The 26091-nt window shown below is 40.0% G+C and overlaps 1 protein-coding gene across 1 annotated transcript in view; it reads right to left on the bottom strand.

Annotated features, from left to right (window-relative positions):
- SMG1 (SMG1 nonsense mediated mRNA decay associated PI3K related kinase) overlaps positions 1-22724 on the bottom strand; it is a 66878-nt gene extending 44154 nt beyond the window's left edge. Inside the window, exons 1-6 of the mRNA XM_074918757.1 lie at positions 22407-22724; positions 12992-13155; positions 8880-9035; positions 3558-3694; positions 1227-1285; positions 257-470 (exon numbers count right to left, since the gene is read on the bottom strand). Coding sequence (XP_074774858.1) covers positions 257-470; positions 1227-1285; positions 3558-3694; positions 8880-9035; positions 12992-13155; positions 22407-22495 — 819 coding nt within the window. The 5' untranslated portion in view covers positions 22496-22724. The remainder of the gene's footprint in view (positions 1-256; positions 471-1226; positions 1286-3557; positions 3695-8879; positions 9036-12991; positions 13156-22406) is intronic.
- Positions 22725-26091: the final 3367 nt, after the last annotated feature.

Here is a 26091-nt window from a genome sequence, read left to right as displayed (position 1 = left end):
AGATTTTTCCTCTTGGATCTGCACTATATACTAAAAAGTTGCATCATATGTATCACCCTACAAAGACCTGACTTTTGTTTCTAACGTAATCAGAATCAAAGAATCCCATTCAGTCAGAAAGTTCCCTCCCAGTTGTAATTATATTTACTTCTTATGTCAACATAGCAGTACACATTGCTCATTCAAGTTTAAAAAGTTGATTCAAGCATTGCACTGGAAAAATCATTAATAATCCTGATTTAACTTGTAGTCTTACCTGCATTAAAGATGAAAAGGCTTTCTTTTCTCCTACAGTCTCTAGTGCTTTGTAGGTTGCACACAAATAAAGAAGTTTAACTTCATCTTTTGTGGATGAGCTGAATTTGCTAAAAATCCATTTAAAGATCTTCTCAGCCTCGTAGCTCAGAGAAGCACAAAGAAGGCCAAGACAGCATGCTCCTTCCTGTCTCAGTTCTTGAAGCAATTTGCTACTGTATTTTGGGAGAGGAAAAAAAAAAAGAAATGTGGAATCTCCAGACATGAGAGCAGAACAAAATAAAACATTTTCTAATGCTGAAAAATATAAGCATGAACAAAGCTGCTTCTCCCCTACTTTATGGCAGCAGTGATGATGCTAAAATAAAAGTTAATACTCTGAAAAATTCTATGAAATAATATTTCTATGGAATAAATCAACTTGACTAAAAATATGCAATAAATAGGCTATTCTATTTGTAACACGCTATCCAAGGAAAAATATTCTTAACATACAGCTGACATTGGGTAAGAACACTGAACTAAACACCAAAAAGCCCCACACACGTGAGCTCCCTCTACATATGCTCTTAGTTGGATGTAAATGAATTAGATCAGGTTGTAAAAAACTCAAGTTCAATTTGCAAGCTAGACAATCACAGCAGTACACTCTGTACACTACTACACCCAGGTGATTAAACATAGCTGAGACAGACTTCCTATCACCTACAACATAAAAGCCACACTTGTGCATTCAAATTCTCCCCGTGTGAAGCGTACTCCAGACAGCTTAACAGTACTGTTCGTTTGTCAGACTGTTTTAACTCTCCCCCAGCTGTCCTGTTACTACACTGTCACACCCATGCAAAATTAATGAATGAGTTTTTCAACCTTTGACCCCTCCATTCCATTTCTATACTGAAATCCAAACCTAACACTGTTGTTATTTTTGCTCTTTAAAGCCTTCAAACGGCTTAGTTTTTCCAGCTTACCTTTCATTGAGTACATCATGAATGGCAGTCAGGATATTATCCAGTTGTTTAACTAGTACCTATAATGTAAGATACATAAAAAGCACAAGCATAGTATTGGCACGATAACTTCTGCAAACTAGGTCCTGTTTACACCCACATTAAAAACACCGCTGCCAGTTCTGTTTGCTAATAGAATGCTATTATGCTTTCCATGGCCACTGCAGACTAGCATGAACTATATTAAGCAATACTGCAATATTATCCTACAAGTTATATTTCATATTTATTTACAGTAGCCACAAAAATACCTTGGCAGGCTGCTATCAAGGTTTGTTCTAAGTTTAGTTGTTGCTGATAAGATTACATCACAAATGTAAGACTCACCATACAGCTCATCAGTAGCGTCTACTGAAGACCTAATCTCCTATACTAATAATCAATTGTATCAGCAGAATATTTAATACAATCTGAAGTATTAAAATTTTCTCCTTAGGCAATCGTGACTTTCATAGAAACTGAGTTGGGGGATGAACTATTTTGGGGGATGAAACGTTACTGGTGAACCAGTGCTTCTCAGTAAACATAACCAGAAATACTTCTTTTCCTAACATGCACTACAAAACCCAACGACATTAGTGAGTTGAGTTGCAAAATAATACATGAGCTGCAACTGTGTAAGAAGTTTTCTTGATGAGTTAATTGTTCTCTTTTCTTCAGAAAGATATAAATCTTTAACACAGTGGATGCTATCTATTTTTGTTATGAGCAACGTTGCTCTTTGGGGGTGGAGGGGAGAGAAAGAGGTCTACATGCTTGACTCCTCTGAACTCAAAAGGACATTATAAAAACATGCCTGGTATCTGCAGAAGAGCCTACAAAAGACACAGGAGAAGGCATTTATAGAATTTAGAAGCTGGAGCATGAAGCCATTACATGGCAATTGCCACTGCCTAGTGACTTTTACTACTTTAGTTTGTTGAATGCACATTTCAACCCTGAGAATGGAAAGAACTCTTAAAATACAATTAATACGGTCAAGAACTGCAGGAGCTACTGCTGGATTAAACACTGTCCATTATAAAGTTTTAAGCTTGACACCGTGGATATCACTCAACATCTGATCTTGTTCTCATTAGAAAGCTGGGAGAAGTTTATAGAAAAGTTTCTCAGTGACAAACTTAACATTCTGACCACCAACGAGTACAAAGTTTGTCACTGAGTTAGATAACAGAATGGCAATTCCCATATGCTCTGAGATACCCATAAACCTAAATAAAATGCAGTTACGAAAAAACTGGGGGAAAAAATGCATTGAGAATAATGGATGTAGGTTAAAAAAACCCACTATGGAATAATTTTCTCCCCAAACCATTGTATTAACAAGGATTTTGTTTCAGAGGAAAGCTGAAGTATGAGGTAGGCTTGTATATGGTCTGCTTATACCTATGTGCACAGAATAAAATAAGTCTCAATGTTGAAGTGTCACACCTTTTGGAAGAGAGCACAATTACCACTGGTAAATTAATATATAATAGGAGAGTGAACCAACTCATTATAGATATGGATAGGCACATAACACCCAACTGAAACATCATAGCACTGCCTGTAAATGAGTGGCAGGGCATTAAACCATCACTTCCTGCTTTTTTAATGCTTGGAGAACTCCTAAGTTCTCCAAAACAGTGGGGGAATATACGTCAGACAAAATACTCTTAATAATTCACTTCAAAATAAGTAATATTAAAAACATATACCCACAGTGGGATACTTTCCCCCCAAAATCCTTAAGAAACACTTGAGGATATTAGAGAGTTCAACAACCCATTAAAAAAACCCCGAAGATGCAATGAAAACGAAGACTTATTTGTTCTCTTCCCATAAAAGGATATCCACATACAAAGGTGTTTAGCTAGACAGTGAGTAATGCTAAGGTGAGCTATTCATAAGACTGTATAAGTAGCTGCATAGTTTTAATTTAAAATACAGAAACAGTTCTTGAATAAGACAACATGTTTTACTTTTTTCCTCTATTTCCTTGTTGAAGGATCCAGAGGATATTGCTAAGACCAGACAAAAAACCCCACATGCATTGTCATATTTATTGCTATAGCTCATGCACTCAGTAGTTTACTTTAAGGCAGTATGTCATAACTCATCAAGCAATAAAAAATTTCCCGAATGACAGAAAAAAAGGACAGACAATCCAGAAACACACTTTCCTTTGTTCTGGAAAGAAATTCCTTGCATATAAGATATTCCTCACAGACAGATCCCAATACTCAGATCTTTAAAGACAGTTTTATAAAATGAGAAATACTCCAGGGCTATGGAAAAGTAAAACTTACTAACCAGTTTGTTTTCTGGTTGCTGAATGAATTCTTTCAATTGCTTTACAGTAGCCAGTCTTCGGTCTCTGTCGTCTTCCCGAGTAATCCTCCGAAGAAGATTTGACAGTCGAGACTCGTCAGAATAAGACAACGATCGCTCTGAAAAACAAAAGGCAATTATTTCTTTTCTCTAACATTTGATTACTAATACCTGTATTGCCCAAAGTGTGTATTTATGGACTCAATAAGCCAAAATAGCAATTTGAGAAAAAACAAATATCTCTATTTGTTTTAAAGCTAATATGAGCAAAATTAGATGTATAATCTAATTTAGCTACCAAAATATTTCATTTCTTCCAGTGGACAGACCAGTACCTGGGTAGAACTCATTCAGAACCAAGCAGAACTGTTTTACTTCTACACAGAAACCTGGATTTTCCTCCTATCTAAATGGAAGTTAAAAAAAAGGAGTGTGGTAAGGTTAAATCAGACTTCTATCTAAATATATAAACAAAAATAATTCAACGAATAATATTTAAAGAAAACCTGGTGGAAAAAACAAGCTGCTGCTTGAAGCAAAGAATCAGATTTAAGCCCAAGCAACTACCAAGAAACAAGATTTTCTCTATCATTTTGGCACAAGAAAGATTATGCATAGTCCTCTGATAGCTAACAGGGTTCTGCTTTGAAAAGGAAATTAGATCTACTCTTCCTCTACTGAGGAACAAATGTATACAGCATACAGAGGTGCAGGGGCTACTGATTTAATTAGATCATAATACAGAAGAATTAGCATCTTCCTAAGAAAACCTTTCATATCACACTATTGTGATATCCTCTAGTATCATATCGCACTATTGTGATATCCCCTAGTATCCTCAGTGAAGTCACAACTCAATTTACTTGATTTAGGTACCAAACTACTAATATGAGTTCATTGTAATTATTTCCCTCGTTTGCAAAAAAGAAACAAAGTTTCTTTTGAAAAGTTTAACACTAGATGTTTCATGGTGATTAAAATTAGAGGATTCACAGAACATTATGAGGCTTCCTTAGTCACCATGACTCTTATTGAGAACATCCCAGACAACGACAGACAGCATTTTTCTCTGCTATGTTACACATCAGTCATGTTATGGGAGCAGCCATAAAGGCAACCTGATTATAATGGAAAAATACTGACAGAAGATGATGTCTGCCAGCCTGGGAACTGCTGGCCTGAGAACCTGGAGCATCCTTGAAGGGCAGCTGGGTACCTAAGAACCTGAAACATCCTGAGATACCCTTGATAAGCTCAACAACAAACTTATTGTCTGGCAAGGTGAAAAATAAGACTGAAATGGTGGAAAACATCCTGGGAAAGAAGGAATTGGCAACAGCTATTGGCTGTTCCAGCTGGAAAAATAGACCAGGAAAGCAAACATTGGTCTTAGAAAATAGAAAGCAACATCATCTATTGGCTGTTCCAGATGAAAAACATTAGTAAAAGCTACTGTGGCTCCAGGTGGTTGCATCCTACACCCCCTTATGTCTCTAACAATATAAAAACAACCCACTTTCTACCCAAAATGGAGCTTCTCTCCAAGAGCTCCCCCTGCAAAGGCTTCATTATGCAAAATCTCCTGGACAAACTGGACCCTCACTGAGGACACCTGACTGACTCCAGGCTCTGATGCAGATCATCTTGAAGTGAGACTTTGTCTGTCATCAACTGGCCCCACTCCTGGGAGAAGTTGAGCAAGTGCTGTACTGGTAACACTTTGAATAGTATATATTACAATCGTGTATATATATATAGTGCATTTAAGTAATTAATCATTAAGTATATACTTGCTTTACTAGTGGTAATTTGTAGTAACTTGTAATAAAGAAATTTAAGAAACAAAAGCCTTCATGTCCTTGTGTATTACAGAACCCTATGAACCCAGTCATAGGCCAGCAACTCTTATCGGACATGGCATCATCTACAGGAGAGCGCATCTTCTGTATTACAGTCATGAGGAATATTCTCAACCTTATCTTCATGTCTTTATTTTAATTTTTAAAAGAAAGTATGAATAAAATTGGCTTTGATAATCTGTTTCTTGCCAGGCAAGCAAGAAACAATTTAAGCAATTAATCTTGAAGACACCTGAAATTCTGAAGGATTAGGCAGGTTTAGCAAACATTAAAATAGCAATGAGAGTCTGAAGGATCAAATCTACGTTTTGTTCCTAGCTAGCACAACCCCACAAGACATGTTGAGATGTTAGCTGACAGGCATGAAGAGCACTCCTTTTAAGATGTTTCTAATTTTACAGAAGACTAAGACTACGTATCCATTTAGGAAGAATTAAGATTCTTTTCCCTTCCTTTATCTGGAAACAAAAAACTTCAGTAGTGGACAAAAAGCCACATTTCTGGTGAGAAACGTACAAGGAATCATGATCAGAAAGACAGCTTCTGAAGCATCATCTGAGATGTCTCTGAGTGATGGTGCCAGACTAATAACTACAACCCCTGCTAGACGATCACTTGCATCTGAAGATCTCCTTGTATTTCTACCCAGAGTTGAGCTAGCAGCTGTAGTCCAAGGCTTGCCTGCCAGTGGTCAACGCAAAGTCAAACTTCAGAAAGATGGACCTAGCACATTTACACACCCCAAAAATTGGATCAGCCCTGGAGAAAAAAGGAAAGGACTGCCACAAAGAATGCAGCCTGCCCAGGCAGGGGTGTACCATGTCTACCATTTTCCTTAAAACCTGGGCAGTAGTAAAAATTTTTTTTGAAAGTTCAAATGGAATAGTTCTGAAACAAAGCAAATGCAAACAAGAGTGAAAGTTCTTTTAAAGCTTGGTTACAAAGGAAATTAATACAGACTATGATACACAAAATAAAGAGTACAACTGCTATTCAAAATTCCACAGGGAAACTCTGCGAGGAAAGCACTGTGTTCTACATTACTGAACGTACCTTGAAAACTTAAGCTGAACTGAATCTACATACACATTTCACTATTAGACTCTACATATGAAGCCTCTCAAAACAGCAATTTGAATCTGTCCTTAAATAATTCAATGCATTGGCCACCCAATAATACAGTCCTTTCCAAGACAACATGTGTGCCCTATGAGAAAGGGAAAAGTCTACTCTACAATATTTCTCCAGCTGCACTCTACCAACACCAACCTAGACCAGGAACACACAGCACACATCTCTTCTGTCACTCTCAGTTTGCACTGGTCTCTGCCATTCAGCAAGCACATGAGAAGCTACACCACCACAGCTGGGTTAGGTCTAAAGATACTTAAGATCTTTGCAAGGTCCCTAAAAACGTCCTCCCTCCTGTCCCTAAAAATATTGGTTGACTCTTCAACGTTAGACGAAAAGTCAACAGTAAGCATAAGCTTTGAATTCACAACTTGCAAGTTTTTAGCGTTGCCTTCTCTGCATTTATCTTTGTTTGTAATCTCTTAATGGAAAGTTGCAATTTATTTTGAAAAATGGTTGTGCTGTTCCACATACAAAAAAATCCTACAACCAGAACTGTAAAGATGAAACTACCACCACCAAGGTTACTGGTATGAGACACAAACTTAACTACTACTAGAACAAGATGTACTGTTCAAAACTCTCTGCTTCGTTTTTATTCAGTTAATGTCTGATGAACACTAGTACTACTCCCTAAAAGGAAGTGTTAGTTGTCTGTTGAGCCATAATCATAACCTAAAACTTTTTTAAAAAGTAAAATAAACTAACCAAGAGCATGACTGAAGCTATCTTAATCAAAGGACTAGTTAATGAACAAGTATATTACTTCTGCTTTGTGAAAAATCAGCAAGGTCTCAGCCACATGCTAACTCACTCACAGATGACAACTATTTTAAAACTTGCTAAATGCACATGCTGACAAACAAGAAAATATAGAAGAATTTAAAAAATAAGATCCTGTTGCATCATAACCCCACTGTATTCTGAAGATATGAAAAATCAAAATGACTTACTGAAACAGTACTGAAACAGTACTGATACTGACAAGAATCACAGACAGCCCAGTTAAAAGAGGAAACTTTAAATCTGACATCTAGAGGACAGAACACATACAGACCAATACAAGTCATAGGTAGCAACTTCAGACATCTGAAATTATAGTTCCTAACATTTAAGGATTAAAGATGTGCTCATGTACCTAGGAGTACAGTCTGAATTTTCTGCCAGTACTAAATTCATGCACAAGCCCACTACCAGAAGTATTATTTACAGAGTCCTCTGTCAGACAATTCTCTATTTCCACTACATAGAAATTACAATCCCATTCTGGTGTCTTGATATAACAATTATTCAGTCCTTTTAGTGCCTTAAATTACATCTGAGTTTAACCCATTCCAAAGATCAGGCTTTTGCAACGGTCACATTACCACCTCACCTCAGTGCTTCCACTCACCAAGTACACAGAACACTCTTCTTTCACCTTTTGTGTCCTCTGAAATAGAACCCCCTGAGGAGAAACACTGTGTCCTCATATGTTTATAATGTGTCTGGCATAAAGTAGTCACAGTTTTTGTCACTGGCTCAACTACCACTTATACTAAGTGATACAATAAATGACAGTGCTTAGTCATAACAAAGGTCTACAGAAGTCCCTGGACTAGTTTTCCTTTTTTTTTTTCTTTTAGAAAAAAACTATGATTTAATCCCAAATAGTGGGAAAAGTGAAGCCTTCTTTCTCAAAAACACAGGCCCAGCATTCTTGTACCCTCTTGCAACTCCGGATTTCCTCTCACTGCATCTCCCAAGACCTTACCCACATTCTTATGATGCCTCCAGTTCCTCCCTGGCCTCTAATCCTCAATTGAGCAAGAGGGAGCATGAGTTGTGGCTGGTTCAGGAGTACACATCTACTGACTAATCAGCTGGTGTGATGTGATGACTAGCTGACCTGCAGGCCAGCAAGAACAGATAACGGTTGAGCTCACTGCTGAAGGTTTTCCCACACTGGGGACTCATTAATTAACAACTTTTTACTCAGGCATCACTAAGAGCAAATTCTCCTTCTTGCAGCCCTTGATCTCTTTGCCAAATTTGTCTCACCCGAATAAGGGTTCAAAAGCTATTTAAAGGAAAATGAAAGCGTGATAACATAAGTTATGTAGTCAAGAGATCTGCCTAACCTATGGAGGAAGTGTCAGTTCAGGGAACAGTAAATACAAGATGACAGTTTCCATCAACATCATCTAATCATATATCACAAAAAATAAAATCCATACAGACTGCCTAATCATACTGAACTTCTTTTCATATTCTGAACACAAGAGAGGTTGCCAATAGGACATTTTATTTTCCTGAAAATCTGTGCTATTCTTACCCTGTGATTTCCTCATGTCTTTTGTGGCTAAAGCACGATTTCCATGTGGAACACTGGTAAAATCAGGATTGGTCACATTGTTAACTCTCAGCTCTTGCCCCAACGACTTCCGACCATAAGTATTTTCCCCAGATCCTCCATTGACACTGTAGCCACCTGTCAAAAAAACATGAGATTAAAACAGGCTATCAGACCATATATTTAAGCTATTCAATTCATATGCAGATTAGCAGTCCTATCCTCTACACCTTCTTTAACTTTGTTTTCCACTTTCACATGCAAAATGTTTTGTAATGCCCTGTTAAGTTTCCAGGTCACATATTCAGAATCTAATCACTGTTTTTTGAAGCACATGAAAACACCTTTATTGCAATAAAGTTTAACATTGATTTTGTTGCATTTGGGGATTTCTTATTATTACTTTGATCCTGCATTTTACAAGACCCTTCACGTCAAACTGCTAGTATGCATAGCTTGATACATTCACTTACTTGCTCCTTAATTATGCACATCAATTTTCCACTGTTTTTGTTATAAATCTACCATGCAGGCTCAGTAAAATGACCAGGAAAAAAAAAATTTTAAAAGGAGAAAGCTTTTTAAAAAGCCACAGATCATTTATGTGTACAGGTTGAACAACCCTCCCTAAACATACAACAGTCCATATTTTCAAACACTAATACTGATGTTATCTTAAATTAATTGAACTCAATCCTACATTCTCCCACTTGAGATACACATGGTACTCCTTCAGTAACAATATAAAATGGAACTGAAAGTGTCATTTTGAGTAATTCAATTATTTTTACTCCTAGATCCACAAGAATTTACATACTCAGATATTGAAACCAAACATGTTTCCAGTCTGCCACACCACTTTGAAGTGCAGGCTCTTCCTCTGCAGTACTGTGGAGAAGTAAAACTGTCCCCAGAGCCTGCCCAATAGTTCACTCAATGTGTTAGAGCTCCCTTTCGAGGCAGCTGTACAGCCAGTGTACATACATTGCCTAAGACAGGGAAGACTCAACTAATAAAATTAAACCCAGAACAACAAAAGATATGAAAGACTTATTTCAGAAAAGGTATTTCCACAATTCTACCTGCATCAGTGAATAAAAGAATGCCTGGGAAAAAGGAGAGGTGGCTCCTGGTAGAGACAGCCTACGGAGACTACAGGATGTCAAAAAAAAGTAAGTTGAAAGATCAAGGTGAATCTGGACCTTAGCAGATGTAAAGAATATCACCTTGAAGGCAAAGCTCTTGATAAAAAGCTGTGAACTGCTGACAGAAGTTTGTGTATTTCTGTACACACAGGACTACCCCACCATTACAGAAAATCCTGTGCAAAGTCTCAGCTGTAATTAGTTAATTACAATTACAGTAAACACAATTTGTGTATATTTGGATTTACAACATTAAATTCAATTTTTTAACATGAAATAGCATGTATGCCACCTTAACATTGTTTTGTCATAACAAACCAACACTGTCCTATGAAGAAAATTACTTCTAACAGCAATAATTATATTTATGACTAAACAGAAGTGTATCACTAAAATTCAAAGCAACAAAGAAATCAGTTTAACTGAAGATGTCAGATAATCATGCATTCAGACCACAAACATCTACTATCAAACACAGACATACCACCATATGCTACTGGATTTCTTAAACTTATTTCTTATCTTCCCTCTAGCACACAAAATATCCAAGCCTTTTCAGTTGTCTGCAAAGGCACATAGTATTCGCTACAGCATATTTAACATCTTAAATGAATTAAACACACACCTATATTCTCCTACTTGACATGTAGATGGTACATCTTCGGTAACAATATGAAACAAATTCTGATTTAGAGTAATTTAAAAAACAGCAAGGCAATCAGGCTTTTCAGCAATAAGGCTGTAAATATTACATTATAACTCTCTTCAGTTATCTCCTGGTCTAAAAGTTTTTGAAAATCCTAACGTATACAAATTTTATTCATTTCCCTTAAAGTGTTAAATCCGAGACCAAATAATAGTATGATCAGCTATGTCACATTAATTTTAGCATAAATATGCAGATACCATGACATATGACATATGACATACTAGTGCAGTATCTTTTTAGCAGTAAGGACTCAGAGCAGATCATAGTTACAAATCAAAAGGGAGGAAAGTGTTGCAGGAAGGGAGAACATCTCATCTATAAGGGAAAAGCCAAGAGCCTTCTACTTAGTTTTAAAAACTTATAACTCCCCTGTCTTGTTTTATAAAGTAAAGGAGAGAAGACAAAGGGGGGAGATCTAATTGCAGTCTTCAACTAATTAATGTGATGATTATTAAAAAAAAAAGATGACAGCCAGACTAATTTTACAGATGCAGAGCAAAAGGACAGGAGTCAGTCATAAATTGCAGCAAGGGAAATTCGAACTGAATATGAAAACGATTATTTACCAGGAGAGTGGTAAAGCACTAAACAGGCTGGTAAGAGAGGCTGTAGAACCTCCCATCCTTGGAGGTTTTAAAACCTGAACAACTTCCAGAAATTATCAACTTGGAAGTAATTTTTATTATCAACACCAGAAACTGGTGTGGGGGTGGAATATCTTCCCAAGGATTCTAGGTACTTATGACAGATGGTTATCCAGAATAGAAAAGCTAGAAGTTCTTAAAATGAAAATTCCATGCTGGCAGACTCCAACAGATCAATTGAAAAATCTTAGTAAACAAAGAAACTATTCTGCCTCTATAAGCTTACAAATTTCTTCAAAAATAACGATGAACTAGAGATGCTTGGAATTTTGTTTTATAGTACAGAATATCCTAATAATCTCTTTTCAACTCACACCTGAACAAAATAGCATAGTTAAAGTGCTGAGCTAGCAGAGACATGCCCTGTAAGATAAAGTACTTGAGGGGCAGATAGGTGCATTTTTCTTTTCAAATGACACTTTCCCAGAAACTTCACAAACTACCTTACTGAATTTGAAACTTACTATTTCACTATACTGTCAGTACATTCTTTAAATACTAGCACACTTCAAAGAATAACCTACTATGTCAGTCTATGTGAAACTCTCCATGTTAGCAGACAGACAAATATACTCACTTTCTAAACACATTCTCTGTTAAAGTTAACCAAATCTTAAGGTTCTCAAGGTGTGCAGATAAACAAATACCTGTTTCATGCTCCTGCTTCCCAGTAACAGTACCTATTACTTATAAAAAAATAAACTTGCATCAGCACTCCCAGCTGTAACTTCTCCTAAGATGTAGCAATTCTTTACAGATAGTGACAGGGCAGAGAAGTAAAGGGAGTGCGAATGCTTTTAGGTTCCTGAACAAAAACTCCCACACTAATATTCCTGTGAGATTTCTTTGAATCTGGCCTGCCTGAAGATTTACATAGCCTAAAAAGTGACTCTGCAAGTAAAAAAATCCTATTAGATACCTGTATTCGGTGATTAAAAAAACCAAATAGAATAGAGATTTCTTTTTCATAAAGATGAAAAAGATATGATTGTGAATTTTTAGCTATTTTCTAGAGAAAGTATATCCATTCAAAAAAAAAAACCCACAGAAAAAAATTGTACAAATCGTACATCATGCAATTTATATGAAGTCAGATAGGCACACAAAAGTAGAAATTCCCATTAATGACAAAATATAGATTTGATTCCCAAAGATTTCAGTTTGCTGCAGTAAAGCTTCAAAGGGTAATATATCAGATTAGTAGCCCACTTAATCATGCAGTCTATTTTCAATACCAGAAGCACTAGACAGTGTTCAGGAAGAAACTACAACCTGCAGACCAGACACATCCAGAATACTATTATTTAGAAAAAAAGTGTTTATGAAAGTGCTTATTTTGTTAATGCATAAAGACTTCACTTACATTCTTCTTCTAATGCAGCTGCATATTTTTCTCACTATTCATATCAACCACCACATTCCTTTGACCCCTGATAAATCTCTCAACACAGTGATACTGTGGCAATGAGTTTTATCAGTTCACTGCCTTTTTTTGAAAAAAAAAAAAAAAAAAAAAAAATTCTCCACCATTTCAAGTTTACTGCCTTTCTCTGCATGTCCCCTCACAATTGACACATGAAACAGCAATCTGTATACCTTTTTCTTCATTCTGTATGTCAGTGTGGACTCTGATATCATCGTGTCTTTGTCGAGACACCACAGCTGAATTTGAGGGCTGTAATCCATAGGAGGCAGAACTGCCCCGATCTCTGGATGAAGAGTATTTTAAATTGTCCTGGTCAGCTGATGCACTGTCAGTTCTATAAAGAGAAAAATATTTTTTTTTATGTAGGGGTATAACAGGAGTGGGATTCACATTCACTTATATATGCAACATATTTAACAACAATCCCAAATGTATTTTCCGTGTTAAAAAAGTTGCACGTCTAACCTGCTTCTTAAAAAGTGACCTTAAATTCTTAAATTCACATTGGGACTAGAATTGACTAATTGTTACAGCAACATGCAAAGGAAATGCATTCTAATGCACCAATTCCTTCTCTCAGGACATTCTGAAGTCTCTCATTAGTTGGATGTCTATATAAGGAAAAATTACTTCCCGGAAGTGAAAAATAAAACACAACTAGGTACAGGTATATACCACAGCTAGGCAATACAGTGCCCACCATCTGTGAAAGTCATTACTAATCCACACATGAACATTAACATACTATCTATGGGCCTTACTGAGCAGTATCAAACCACTTATTAGATGGAGGTGTTACTAGGACGTAACTGATAACCAGTATCAGAATCACACAGTAAGTTTTTGCAAATCAAAAACAGCAAAACAAGAAAACAGGATTTACTGTGGAAAAACCTGGAATGTAAATTAAGAGCTGTTACCCTTTAGAGCCAATATTTGCAGACAAAAAGTGAGTTAAAATCTGCATTGTTTAAACTGCTCCCATATCAGAAAACTGATTTATAGCCTAGAAAACTTTTAAAGCAAAAGGTGAAAATTATGAAATCAACTCTTCTCACTGTACATATTAAGTGACTTAATTTTTAAAAATACAGTAACTTTAATATACTAAACTTCTACAGGTGAGATTTCAGAACCTAAATTCGACCAATCACTTTAAATGGATTCTTACAAGCAATAGCGGAGGTTTTAGATTAAAATCAGTAAAGCAATACCCATCAAAAACAAAAAAACAGCAGAATTTTGTTCAACTCAAGTATATTTGGAATCACACTATTCAAATTATTTACAGAGGGTTTTTCCCGAAGTAAATGATGAAGATCTACTATTTTTATTTTAATCTTTGGATAGTTCATTTGACTACTTAACAAAATGCAGGAGAGATCATTCCTTTTCATTCACGTAAACTAACTACGATTTGTGTGAGGACAAACACACATTTTGGGGAAAAAGCCTTTCATTTTTACTTTTCAAGAGAACACTGTAATTAGAACTGGTAGAAAAATTCAGGGAAAAGTAGTTAAATACATCTCAAGGTGAAAAGGGAAAACACAGTTAAAATTTTTGAAAAGTAGTTGTTACTTAAGCTGTCCTGAAAGTGTGCTATTTTCAAATACAGTTCATCCTCAGTACAACTGGAAGAGTAATACCATGAGGGTTGACATCTGCAAAAACAATTGGAATTAAAGAAACCCCCCCAAATATTTTCTCTTATAATGTTAAAAGATAATATACTGTTAATGTGGAACAGAGTTTGAAAGAAGGAAATTGTGCTTTTGCTCTGTTCTCGTGGTGAAATGTTTGCTTGGCAGGTTCTATAAGCAAATTAATCTTTAGATATGCACAATAAGACTCTTTTCCTCATTCAGTATCACTGTGGCATCACATCTACTGTTTTACTGAGCACTTGCTTGGACTGTTTATAAAACAGGCCATGCTACTCAAAAAGCAAAGCCTTAGTAAAAGCCTTTGTTCATGACAGTCAACTAGGATTGTAGAAATACAGCTGGGCGTTCATCGTTCACCTAAGTTATGTTCAACAATGAAGTTCTGCACTGTACCTGCAAATGGTATGAACTTTAAATGTGCCTACAACCATGTGCAAGTTTTCCAGTCGGCTACGAAGCCCCCAGATTTTCTGCCTGCCCTAAACCCTCAGGAGACTTCTAGCTCACTTTGAGGAACAGCAGAGCATATTACGAAAGATTCAAATTATTTTAGCCTTTCAATGAAACAGACTGACAAATTTTCAATTGATAAATTTAAGTACTGATGGGTTTTTAATAGGGTACCTCCCCACAGTGCATTGCTTTTTTTAAGGTGATGTGTTATAGACTGTATCATCTCCAATTCTCAAGCATAACATCTTAAATTCTTAAGTCTGAAAGCAAGCCGGTTAAACATACAATTTTTAATACCGTTCTGTGTATCCCAGTCAACTGAAAGACTACACATGTTCTCATCTAACCTCACTTCCCACAGCACAGCCTTTGAACATTTTGCAAAATTTTCCATTGTGGTAAAATACAGAAACCTATTGTCTCCCTGGGGAAAAACCACACAGTTACTTTGTTCTGTCTTTGGCAACAGCTTTCTGCAAGCTAACCTGTTCGCACTTTATCACCCAACTAAAAAGTAAGCACAGTTGCTCTCCTATATATCAATTTAAGAGACAATAGTTGCCACTGAAAACATTGTTCCCACTACAATAAATGTGTAGCTTAGATATCCAGCAGTTTCTGCTCTTTCTTTATGAGGGAGAGAAAAAACACCTCATAGAAAGGTACTGTTTCCAGACTACTAGGTTCCATGACCCAACTGGTTGCTACAGTCCGTATTGCTTTGAAGGAGGATTTTGAAGTGAAAGCTTGCAATAGGATTCACACCAGAAGCAGAGCCCATGCTCTGATGGGCCTGTGCATTTCTAGCTGTCCAGTGATGCACACCATTTCTCATGTGGGAAGCGAATTTAAGAATTGTACTGTAGGCTCCTGCATCAGCACTCTCATTTGTGGCGTGGGCTCATCAAGACCCGGGGACGCAAGCCCAGTACGTGTCGCCTGTGCTCCCTCACTGAGGAACCCAGATGCCGGGGTGACACAGGCCGCTGCTGTGCAAACTCACAGCGAAGCACAGTCTGCATGCACAGGAAGAGAGATCTCATTTTCAAATCTATTTCTGAAAAATACCATTTTTCATGTCAATAACATATTCATGATTTCAAAAGACAACCAATCAGAACTCAAAAAGCAACCACTCTATGGTCAGGCACTTGCTAAAGTCTTACAAATAATTCCTTTTTCTGCCTCCCTGCAGCCCTTTAAGGTATACTGCAACCATTCCGCCAGGTGATGGGAAGAACTGTACACCAGTTACCCAAACAGGAGGGCACTTTTCCTGTTCACCTGGCAGTATTTCAACTTAATTACACTGTGTCAACCAGATGATAGGTTACCTGACAGACGTAAAACTTAGCATCATCTTTCAAAAGAAGTCAATGTAACAACAAATTTATCAGTTACATACAATGACATTGCCACAGACATGAACAAACACTGTACACTAATAAAATCACAACATACAACGTTAGCAACAGATAAGCATAAGTACAAATACAAATGTGATTTAGACAAAGTTGGAATGGGAAATTGCAAGGATGAACATGACTATGATTACCTTACACTGTAGCTTCAAAAGCATACTTGCCACTTTATGAAACGTTACTCTTTTATTTCCACCTGAGAAGCTCACTGATGGAGACTAAGCAAAGTACTTGAAGAGCTCACATGACAGTTCATCTGTGCCTGGTTCTGGGTGGAAGGCTACCTGATCAACACACTGGCACTGATTTCCTGCATACACTGTTCTAGCAGTATCATTTATAGAGAAGAGATTGCATTCAGTTTTCTGCAGGGTGATTTTTAAGCTGCCTTTATCCATCAGAAAAAGAAAATAAGTTTACCCACCTAAATAAGCAGAAATGGCCACTAGTTCTCCCTTAAAAAAAAAGCTACTAGCGACATACAAAATAAAAGTTAGACTTTTCCAAAAATAAGTGTATATCTCATTTCATCAAAAGTATCAGCAAGATTTGACTAGTCAATTTGTATGACTGAAGAAAGGATGGCTAAAAACTAGGGTTTTTTTTTAAAAAAAAAAAATTATCTAGAAGAAAGAAAAATAGGTCAATCAAAAATATCTTTAGTTATATGGAAGCCTTAAGAATTTTTGTCCAAGAAACTTGTTACAAACAATCTGGTGTATACTATTCATTATCTGTAGCTCTTTCAGAACGACCCTGCCATATGGATATTATTTTGAGACAAAAATCACTTAACTGTTCTATTTGATTTTACTTCCACGTACAGGATCTATCTACATGGAAAATTTATTCTGAGACAAGTCTACTGTATGAGTTGTATTATTGTTCAAGTCCCTGAATTTTACTTCCTTATTTGCTCTATTTGCCAAGTTTATTTGCTAAAATGCAGATAAATTCTTCATTACTTACAATCAATAAATACATCAGAAATAAAACATTTAAGACTTAGATTAACAGCTTCCCATCAAATTCCCAACCTTTCTTCCACTGGCACGCAGAGCAATGACAGCCTTCTTTCACCATGCTTTTTTACCATCACTTGGTCCACCTTGCCAAGCCCAAGCCTGGCTGAGCCCACCCCAAAGCCTACTTTTGTTTCTACTCCTGTGCTGAGAGCATGACAAGAGTGTAAGTGGCCATGTTTTCTACTAGTGAAGTAACAACTATTTTCCTGCTTCAATTCTGCCATCTCCACTACCAGACAACTGTCTGTAATCACAGTAGCTTCTCAAATCAGCTCTTGATTCTGCATCACTCCCTTCTTACATAGTAGCTCACCAGTTTCTTTCTGTTCTGTGATGGACATTAGGAGGGAATGTCAGGGAAATGTATCACATATAGGCACCCTGTCCTTATTTTTCCATACACATCTTCTGATAGCCATTTTTTGATACAGGGTGTTATGCTAGCTAAATCATTCGTCCAGTCTAGGATGGCTATTCTTGTATAGAAGACTATCTGCTCTTCAGGTTCCTTTTGCCTCCCACTGACACACTTTCATCTTCTTTCATCTTTCTCACATCTCATTCTCCTGTCTTCAGATAAAAAACAAAGACTTTCACATTAAATTTAGGCTCCCCCATTTTACCAAAAACCAAAAAAGCTCTTTGATCTCATGCCTTCCCAACATCACCACATTCAACACACTCAAATGTGAAAGGGAATCAAGAATTACTTGTTGACAGTTCAGAACTGAACCTATTCCTGTTCAGCATCTCCCACACACAGTCCACTGAACCTCTTTGCAAGGTTTCCACTGACCTCTTCACAACTGATAATGCATCTCATTCTCTAAGCTGCCTTCAACATCACAAGACATTTTTTTCCTCTTTTCCCCCTGTGCACATCTCTCTCTGCGCTCTCCCCTCTCCCAGCTATCCCTGAAGAGAAGCAACAGCCTTGCCAACTTTCATCTTACATGACCCTACACCCATTCTCAGGTTAATTCAGCGACATCCTCAAACATCTCTGTGTTGTCAGCTTTCAGGTGTCTCAATACAGACCTGTCTAAACTAAGATTTCAGTCTATTTCTAATAAGAATTTGCTGCGTACGTTGTGGTACATGCAAACACAGAAGAAATAGAGTCTCTGTCTCAACTTTCCTTATAAACAGCACGCACTATCACCCTGCTTGTTGTTCAATGTGTTAGTCTAGCATTATGAACAGACAGTATCTGATAATTACTGCTTGCCTTTTACAAGAAACATGCCCCTACCCTTCACAGCCATGTAAAAAGCACTGCTCTAACCACTGCTTTCTTAGCCCATTTGCACTGGTGAGTTTCTTTGCTCCCTGCCAATAGGTCCCATTCTCTCTTTAATTAAACACAGGGTACCTATCCTCAGTTATAAAGTGCTAGCCAATACTGCTCTCCTGATGAGGCTATAAGTTACCTGGAAGGAGAGCCATATTTTACTGTCTTGTCTCACTGTGTCTAGACCCATGGGGACCTACGTGGTAACTCAGTTTGGCAGGCACCATGCTAACAGAAATTAGTAATTCATAACACTGACTTCTATTGCATGAGGATACACTTCATGTTCAAGAATGAATTTCAGTACTGAACTTAACAAGACACTTCTGGAACTTTTCTCAGATGTTAAATGTTTTCTTTTTCACTTTTGCACACACTCCCCTGCTAACATGCATCACAACTGGAAACAGAGAGGTCCCGTTAATTAAAATCTTATCCTCCTTTTCTCACTTTTGCCCAAGACTAAACAAGCCGTATTGTACCCTGCACTTGCACTCCCGCTTCATACTACCATAAGCACATGAACGATACTTGCCACCCAGAGCACTTCCTATCAAAGGGAAGTCCTGTTCCAGTATATAATTAGTCTTTAGTACTTTACTGTTAACTCTGCTCACACCCAAGACATGCACACTGACATGATTTTTCCCCCAGAAGTCGTATCAGGGAAAACGCATTGAGATCTGTCAAACAAGAAGGAAAGAGAAAAAGAAGTAAAGGTCTAGAAAGCTATAAAGATTAAAAAGGGGAACAAGATCTTATCAAGGCTTCCCCAAAAAACCCTCACCATTCTCTGTCACAGACATCCAACCTTTATCTAAAAAGTTCTTTGTGTTGCTATTAATTTAGGGTCTGGTACACCTCAGTGTACAAACTAATATGCCCATACATATCAGGACAACTTCTTCCTCTGTAATACATAGCTCTATCAGTACACACACTGTAGGAAAACCAGTCCACGTGCATCTGACAGATATGACTGCATTCATGCAGGCACAAAAAAAATCAAATTCTAATTGAAAACTACTCTCCCTTAAAGAAGGATACGGGTTCCAACTTTCAGTTTCACACTTCTTTCACCCCAAGTCCCAATGCCAATTAGCATTACTAAAAATTGAGAGGAATCTTTTTACACATACAAAAATGTGCATTTGAAAAAACAATCCATCTGATAATACACTCATGCATTAGCAGTTCCTTTCTTCCCCTTTCAGAACTTGAAACAACTACAATACTGCAGTTTTCATTACTTTGACTATGTACATTCCCTCTCCCACACCCTGCAAGAAAGCATTTACTAGCAACATCACCTAAGATAAACGAAACTAACAATCAACAGAAAAGAAAGGGGAAGGAAAGAATATGTGGGTATATTTTGTGTTGCGGAGTCTGTCCAAGAGCATACTCAGAATAATCAACGAAAAAGAAACATGCATTGCCAGTTTTATATAACAGATCTCCTTTCAACCGTACATGTGAATCACTTTTAAAAATTAGTTAACGCCAAAACAACAAAGACTGATTTAATCTCTACGCTGTTCTTAGTGTAGACTCAGAGGTTCCATTATTGCCAAAGCTATCTTTTTGAGATTTAAAAAACTTGAGCATAACGTAGAGAAAAACGTGCTCTGTGTTTGGGACTTTGTGAACGTTTCTGATTTCTGGGCTCTCTCACCAGATTAAAAAAACAATTTTTTAAAGCAAAGGATAAAGTTAAATTCTTACAAGTGACAGGATCGGTGAAGAGATGTTAACTCTTTCTTAGCAAGAGCTCTAATCACACAGTGCGATGGAACCAGAACTAAGCCCTATCCAAGCTATGAAGCTCCCCTAGTCTGCCACACTTTCTCTAGTGCTTTCAGATTTTTGTTTCTGCTGTGGCTTTTGGGATAACTATTTTAGCAGCCCAGTTTACAGCAGCTGTACTTGAGAGCTAAGGAGGCACCAAACTACAGCATAGGAAACGGCCTAGAGTCAGACACTGAGGTAACTTCTTAAACCAGCCTTATCATTAGGCAAAGTATTTCTGCAGCTACACTCTTACTTTCACCCCTAACACAACTGAACCTATTGCAGACAATGCTATGCTGGAAAGATTCCACTTCCTAGTCCCTGTAAGATGTATTTTTTAGGCCAAAACATAGAACTTGTGACAAATTAATATATCCAACAAGAAAGCATTTATAGAAGTCATCCACTGCAAAGACACAAGATGTACACCCAATTTCTTCCAAGTGGGAACGTCAAGATTTAGGGTCCAGCATTCCAGACTGCAGCCCTGAAATCTGAAGCCAGGTAGTAGTTAAGGAGCAAGAGAAAGACCAGGCTTCTTAATTCCATCCCCTCCATCCCCCCCCCCCCAATCTAGATGCTATAAGATGAGGTCACCAACAAAGTTTGCAAGTTTTTAAGTGAAGAAAAAAATAGCAATTATTTGATCAAGTAGTCCAATAAGAGAATTAAAACTTAAAATAACCATGCCCCACACACCATTAAGAATTGAATAGCCTCTAGCGTTAGCCCTAGAAGCTGTGCTGCTAGCTGTTCAGCAAAAGGAAAGCTTCCTTCACAGTAAATACTGAAGTTACATCTGCATTTCACAAGATTTACCTTCACAACCACCCAGTCTTCCTGGTCCAAATCACATGCGACTGGGACTGTCATCTGTAAATACATTCCCAAACACATGGCACTATGCTCTTTGCTGAAAAGTTTAAAGGTAAGATCCCACATTGTGTTAAACTTCCAAAACCACTAAAAGGCCCCAAATATTCCACAGAAAAGAAAAAGAAAATTTAAGAAATGTCAAATTTATTTCTACATGAGAATTTTGACTCTTAAAATTGCAAAGCTCATCAGCACAGCAAATATATTGACATCAAATATATAAGAAGTAATCACGACCTGAAACACAGTCTATACTTGACTAAATAAGTCAACAGACTTTGAATTTCACTTAGTAAGAAGTGCCAGGCATAAACACACCTTAAAACCTAACACATTGTATAAGCTCCCAGCCTACTTCAGCTCAACTACTTTCCCCAGATTAAAAAAAAAGAAAAAAAAAGCGAAAAATGTACTATTTTATTAACCCTCAAAAGCCCACAAACACTTCAGCCTCCGTTTCTTCCCCGATTCGCTGCCAGGTGGAAAGTAGACCGAAAAAAATACAGGCACCGAGCCCACCGCCCCGTTCCCCGCCCCGCCGCAGCCCCCGCCGCGCCCCGGCTGTCCCGGGAGGCGCCCCCGCCGCGCTGCGCGGGGAGAGAGGGGACACGCCAGCCCCCGCCAGATGCCTTACAGCCGCCCCGGGCCGCGAGAGACGAGGGGAGGAGGGGACACCGGCAGAAGCGGGGGGAGGAAGCAGCGCTCTCACGGCCAGCTCAGAGCCCAGCCCGGGTCCCGCCGAGCCCTCCGCGGTGACAGACCTGTCCCTGCCCCTGTCCCCGCCGGCGGAGGCGGATCCAGACATCCCGCCCGGGCACGGCCGCGGCCGGCCCCCTCCCCGCCGCCTAGGCCCGGCGGCCGGCCCGCCGCCACCCGCCCCGCGCTAGGCCCAACAGCCAGGAAGTGGCTCCGCCGCCGCTCCGAGCCGCCGCGGCCCGCGCCGCCCCGCTCCCCCAGGCCCTGCGGCGGGGCCGGGCCGGGCCGAGCCGCCAGCCGCGGCGCCCCGCTGCCCCGGGCCCCGCAGGCGGCCAGGCCGCGCCCCCTGCCCCAGCCCTGCCTACCTGGGTTGCCAGTCATTCCAGCCCCGCGGGTGGTAGTGCTGCCTGCTGCCGGTGCCGCTCAGCCGAGACCCCGGGGCTCTGCGGCTCATTACCTTGCCCGAGACGGCATGGCCGGCCGGGCAGCGGCGCGGGACAGGGGCGGCGTCGGCGGAGGAAGGAGCGGAGGAGGACGAGGAGGAGGAGGAGGAGGAGGAGGAGGACGGGGCGGGAGAGACGCGGGCGGCGGCTCCTCACTCGCGCTCCGCAGGCGGCTGCTGTCTCACACCGGAGGGAGGGGAGGGGAGGCGGCCGCCGCGGCTGCTCCGGCTGCTGCCCGGCCGCGCGGCATGCCGGGATCGCGGACACGGGCCGCCCGCCCCCTCCGCGGGGCACGCCGGGAGGGCGGGGGACGGGGCGCGGAGGGGCCGCTCCGCCTCCGAACGCCGCGGCACCGGCTTCCCCCGCCGCGGGCGGGCACGGGGGTCCCCGCCGCTGCCCGGCCCGCGGGGCCTCGGGCGGCCGTCCCCGCTGCGAGTGGGCGTGGGGCGAGCGGGCGGCCGTCGTCGCCACCCTGCCCCGGGGCGTGAGAGCAGCGGGGGGGGGATCCCCGCCGCCCGGGCCCCGGGGGAGCCTCAGGGTCGGTGACAGCCGGCGGGCTCCCGGCCCCTCGGCTGGGGCGGGGGAACCTGAGTCCCCCGGGCATGAGGGCGGCCAGGGGGATGGGATCTGGTGTATCCCTCGCCCCGAGGGGCCCAGCGTCCCCGGGGGAGGCGGGGGCTCCCCGTCTCAAAAACTCTGGTGGGGTGCAGAGGATCCCAGACCCCGGTCCTGAGGGCAGCCTGGGCTCCCTGGGTGCTGAGGGGGCCAAAGTCCAGCCCGGAGCCCTTGAGCCCTGAGCGGAGCTGGAGGACCCCTGCCCTGCTCCCATCGCTTGTTAAGGGGATGCGGACAGCCCCCCCCGCTTCCCTCTGCAGGGGCCTCGCGGCCCCAAGCCTTGCTGGAGTGTCTGTGGGGAGCTGAGTCCTTCTGAACAGACCAGATCCTCGTCCCCCGCCTTTCTCCCCATTAGGAGGTGTCACCCACATACAACTGCCAGGGAACAGGCTGATGTTTGGCAGCAGTCAGCAAATCAGACTAATCCCAAACCAATAACTAAACCCCTAAGGTTTCTCCTTCCTCCCTTCTTCCTCACAGCTGCTAACATGCATTTCAAAAGCAGACTAGCACAACGGTGTCTTCCTAAGCCCGGATGACTCTTCTGTATCAAGCAGTCTCTACATTTGCTAGAGGGGCCTTTGATGCCCGTTGTGGGAAAGCCCATCCATGAAGAGAAAGGCAGGCAAATCTGAGGGGAGAAGAATCATCTCCTGAATTTGGTAGATATTCTGAGTACATTTCCCAAAAAAGATGTGAAGACTGTCTCAGGCATATTTCTATTTGTCCTGCAAGACCTAGAAACTTACATTAGCTGATTTGATAAACTCAATTCCTGACTGCAGAATATTTCCTTAGTTAATGAAAAATTATAATAGTCAGATACTCAGCAAAGAGACCCGAGTAGATCAAACTCTTTTTTAAATTACCATATTTTAGATTTGAGACCACTGAAAGACCTGAGGAGACTTTTAAAATCCCCCTGTGACTAATACGCCATGGTTCTGCTGGTGACTTAGCTCAGGCAGATGGCATAGTGCCGCCTCCCTTGGATTCTGCTGGACAGCCATCGTCCTGCTGATACGGTCCTGTTGGCTTACTGTCCATAAGCAATGTGTGCAAGACATGTACAGATTTCAAAATCAGTTTCAGGACAAAAAAATAAAAATAAAAATCACAAGTCTTCATTGCAACATAATGCCATTTTGATGCAACATGACCCAGTGTCCATCAGACTGCATTTCAGCTGACAAATGCTTGTGTGTATCTTAGGTAAATGAGTTTTTCAAAAACAATCAATTACATGAGCCATGATAGATCTTTTCTTCCCTTCTTTATAATTGAGATGGACATCCAGAATTACACAATACATGGAAAAAAATAGGGGTTTTTTTATAAGTATGGCAACAATATCTGCTGCAAATTTGCTCGCCCTAGAGTCTGGTATATCCTCTGCTCCTGGTGATGCATCAGATCATGAATTTTCTTTTTATTTCATGACTGAGTATTATCCCAATGGTAACAACATGAAACACTCTAGAGGCGAGGTAATACTAGGAATGTTATTTTTAACTACCTTTCAAATTAATTTAACAAGGGGAGGCAAGAAAGCAACCTGGCATAGTATGACCAACAACTGCCTGTGTATAGCAAGAGTTTAAGAACAACTGATTTAGTATTTGGTACAGTGAATTTTGTATCAGAAATCCTGTATTCTAGTGGTGAATTTGCTGCAGTCTGTGTGGTCTAATGCAGATCCCTCTTCTGAGTGCAGTTGTCTCTGTTTGTAAAATGGATCAGTAATGGTTAGCCTTTTAAACTGCTGTTGTGTACAGCCTTAAAACGGTAAAACGTTATATCGTTGCTAAATGAAAAGACATACTTGATCTGTTTCTACAAGGATGATTATATTGTGGAATTTGAATAGTATTATAGATAATAGTTAAAATGCTTGTCAAGACTTGTGAGATAGAGCAATAATTATTTGTACAGCACTTTCTCAGTTGCAGATTTCAGTCAGTCACTTTGCAAAGATAGATAAGGCCATTCGGACACCATTCTGTGAATGAAGAAGCCCAGGGTAGCCAAAGCCAAAATTTTCAAAACTGCGTTCTAATTTTCTGTCCTCAGGTTTGGGACTTCAGTTTTGTATACTTAGTGGACAGCACTGACATCAGCTGGAACTGTAGATTTTTAAGTATTATTAAAAAAAGAAATAAGGTGTCTATCTCTGGACCCCCTCAAAATAGAAATATATGGACTTGAAAGACCTGTCTTAAATCTCAGAATGAGTCAACACTCGCAGAGATACGTCTCCCATCTCACTCCTGGGCATATCAAAGTGTCCACATTTGTCCTAATGCAGAGCTCTGGAGTGACAGACACTGTGAACCACACTTTTCCTGCTTTATAATTCATGGTAATGATTTCTCTATTTATTATATAAAAGAAAACTGTATTAATGTGAGCGTTATTTTTAGTTGGAATAAAGTGCAGATTGTATATATCTAATGTGCTGAAATAGGATGGTAAGCACCATATTGCATCTTTTACCCCCTACTAGTTTATTTCCTTACTAAGCAGTATGTCTAGAAAAACGAGCATGTGCTAAGGATTACAAGCCACTTTTGGCCCTTGGCTCCCTCTGATCCATAACAAAGCTACAGATTGAGAGAAAAACAATCACTAACCATGAGAGGGAAAAGAGATGCTGTTTCCTCTTCTGGAAATAGGACAGAAGCCAAGGAGCAAAACAGTATTTAACTAGAACAGAGAAGTACCCGACGCCAAGATCCTGTAGCTTGTATATTGCAGATGGATGCCTCTTAAAAAGTATAAAGAATTCCTAGAATAGTTGTTCCCTATACCTGCCAATTCTACTGCTTTAATGGCAGAGTCCTGTTTTTATCAGTAACCTACCAGATTTTCAGTTGAATGGCCCCATACACTATTTTCTAGACATAGCAGACTCAAAGCCCATGTGATGTATGGCCAATCTGTGCAGGCATAGAGAGCCCCGGGGTGGTCAGAACATATTGTACTGGTGGTGCAG

The sequence above is a fragment of the Athene noctua genome, chromosome 15, assembly GCF_965140245.1.
Source record: "Athene noctua chromosome 15, bAthNoc1.hap1.1, whole genome shotgun sequence".
NCBI lineage: Eukaryota > Metazoa > Chordata > Aves > Strigiformes > Strigidae > Athene > Athene noctua.
Note: the sequence above shows the minus strand (reverse complement) of the source record. Positions and strands in the feature narration are given on the sequence as shown.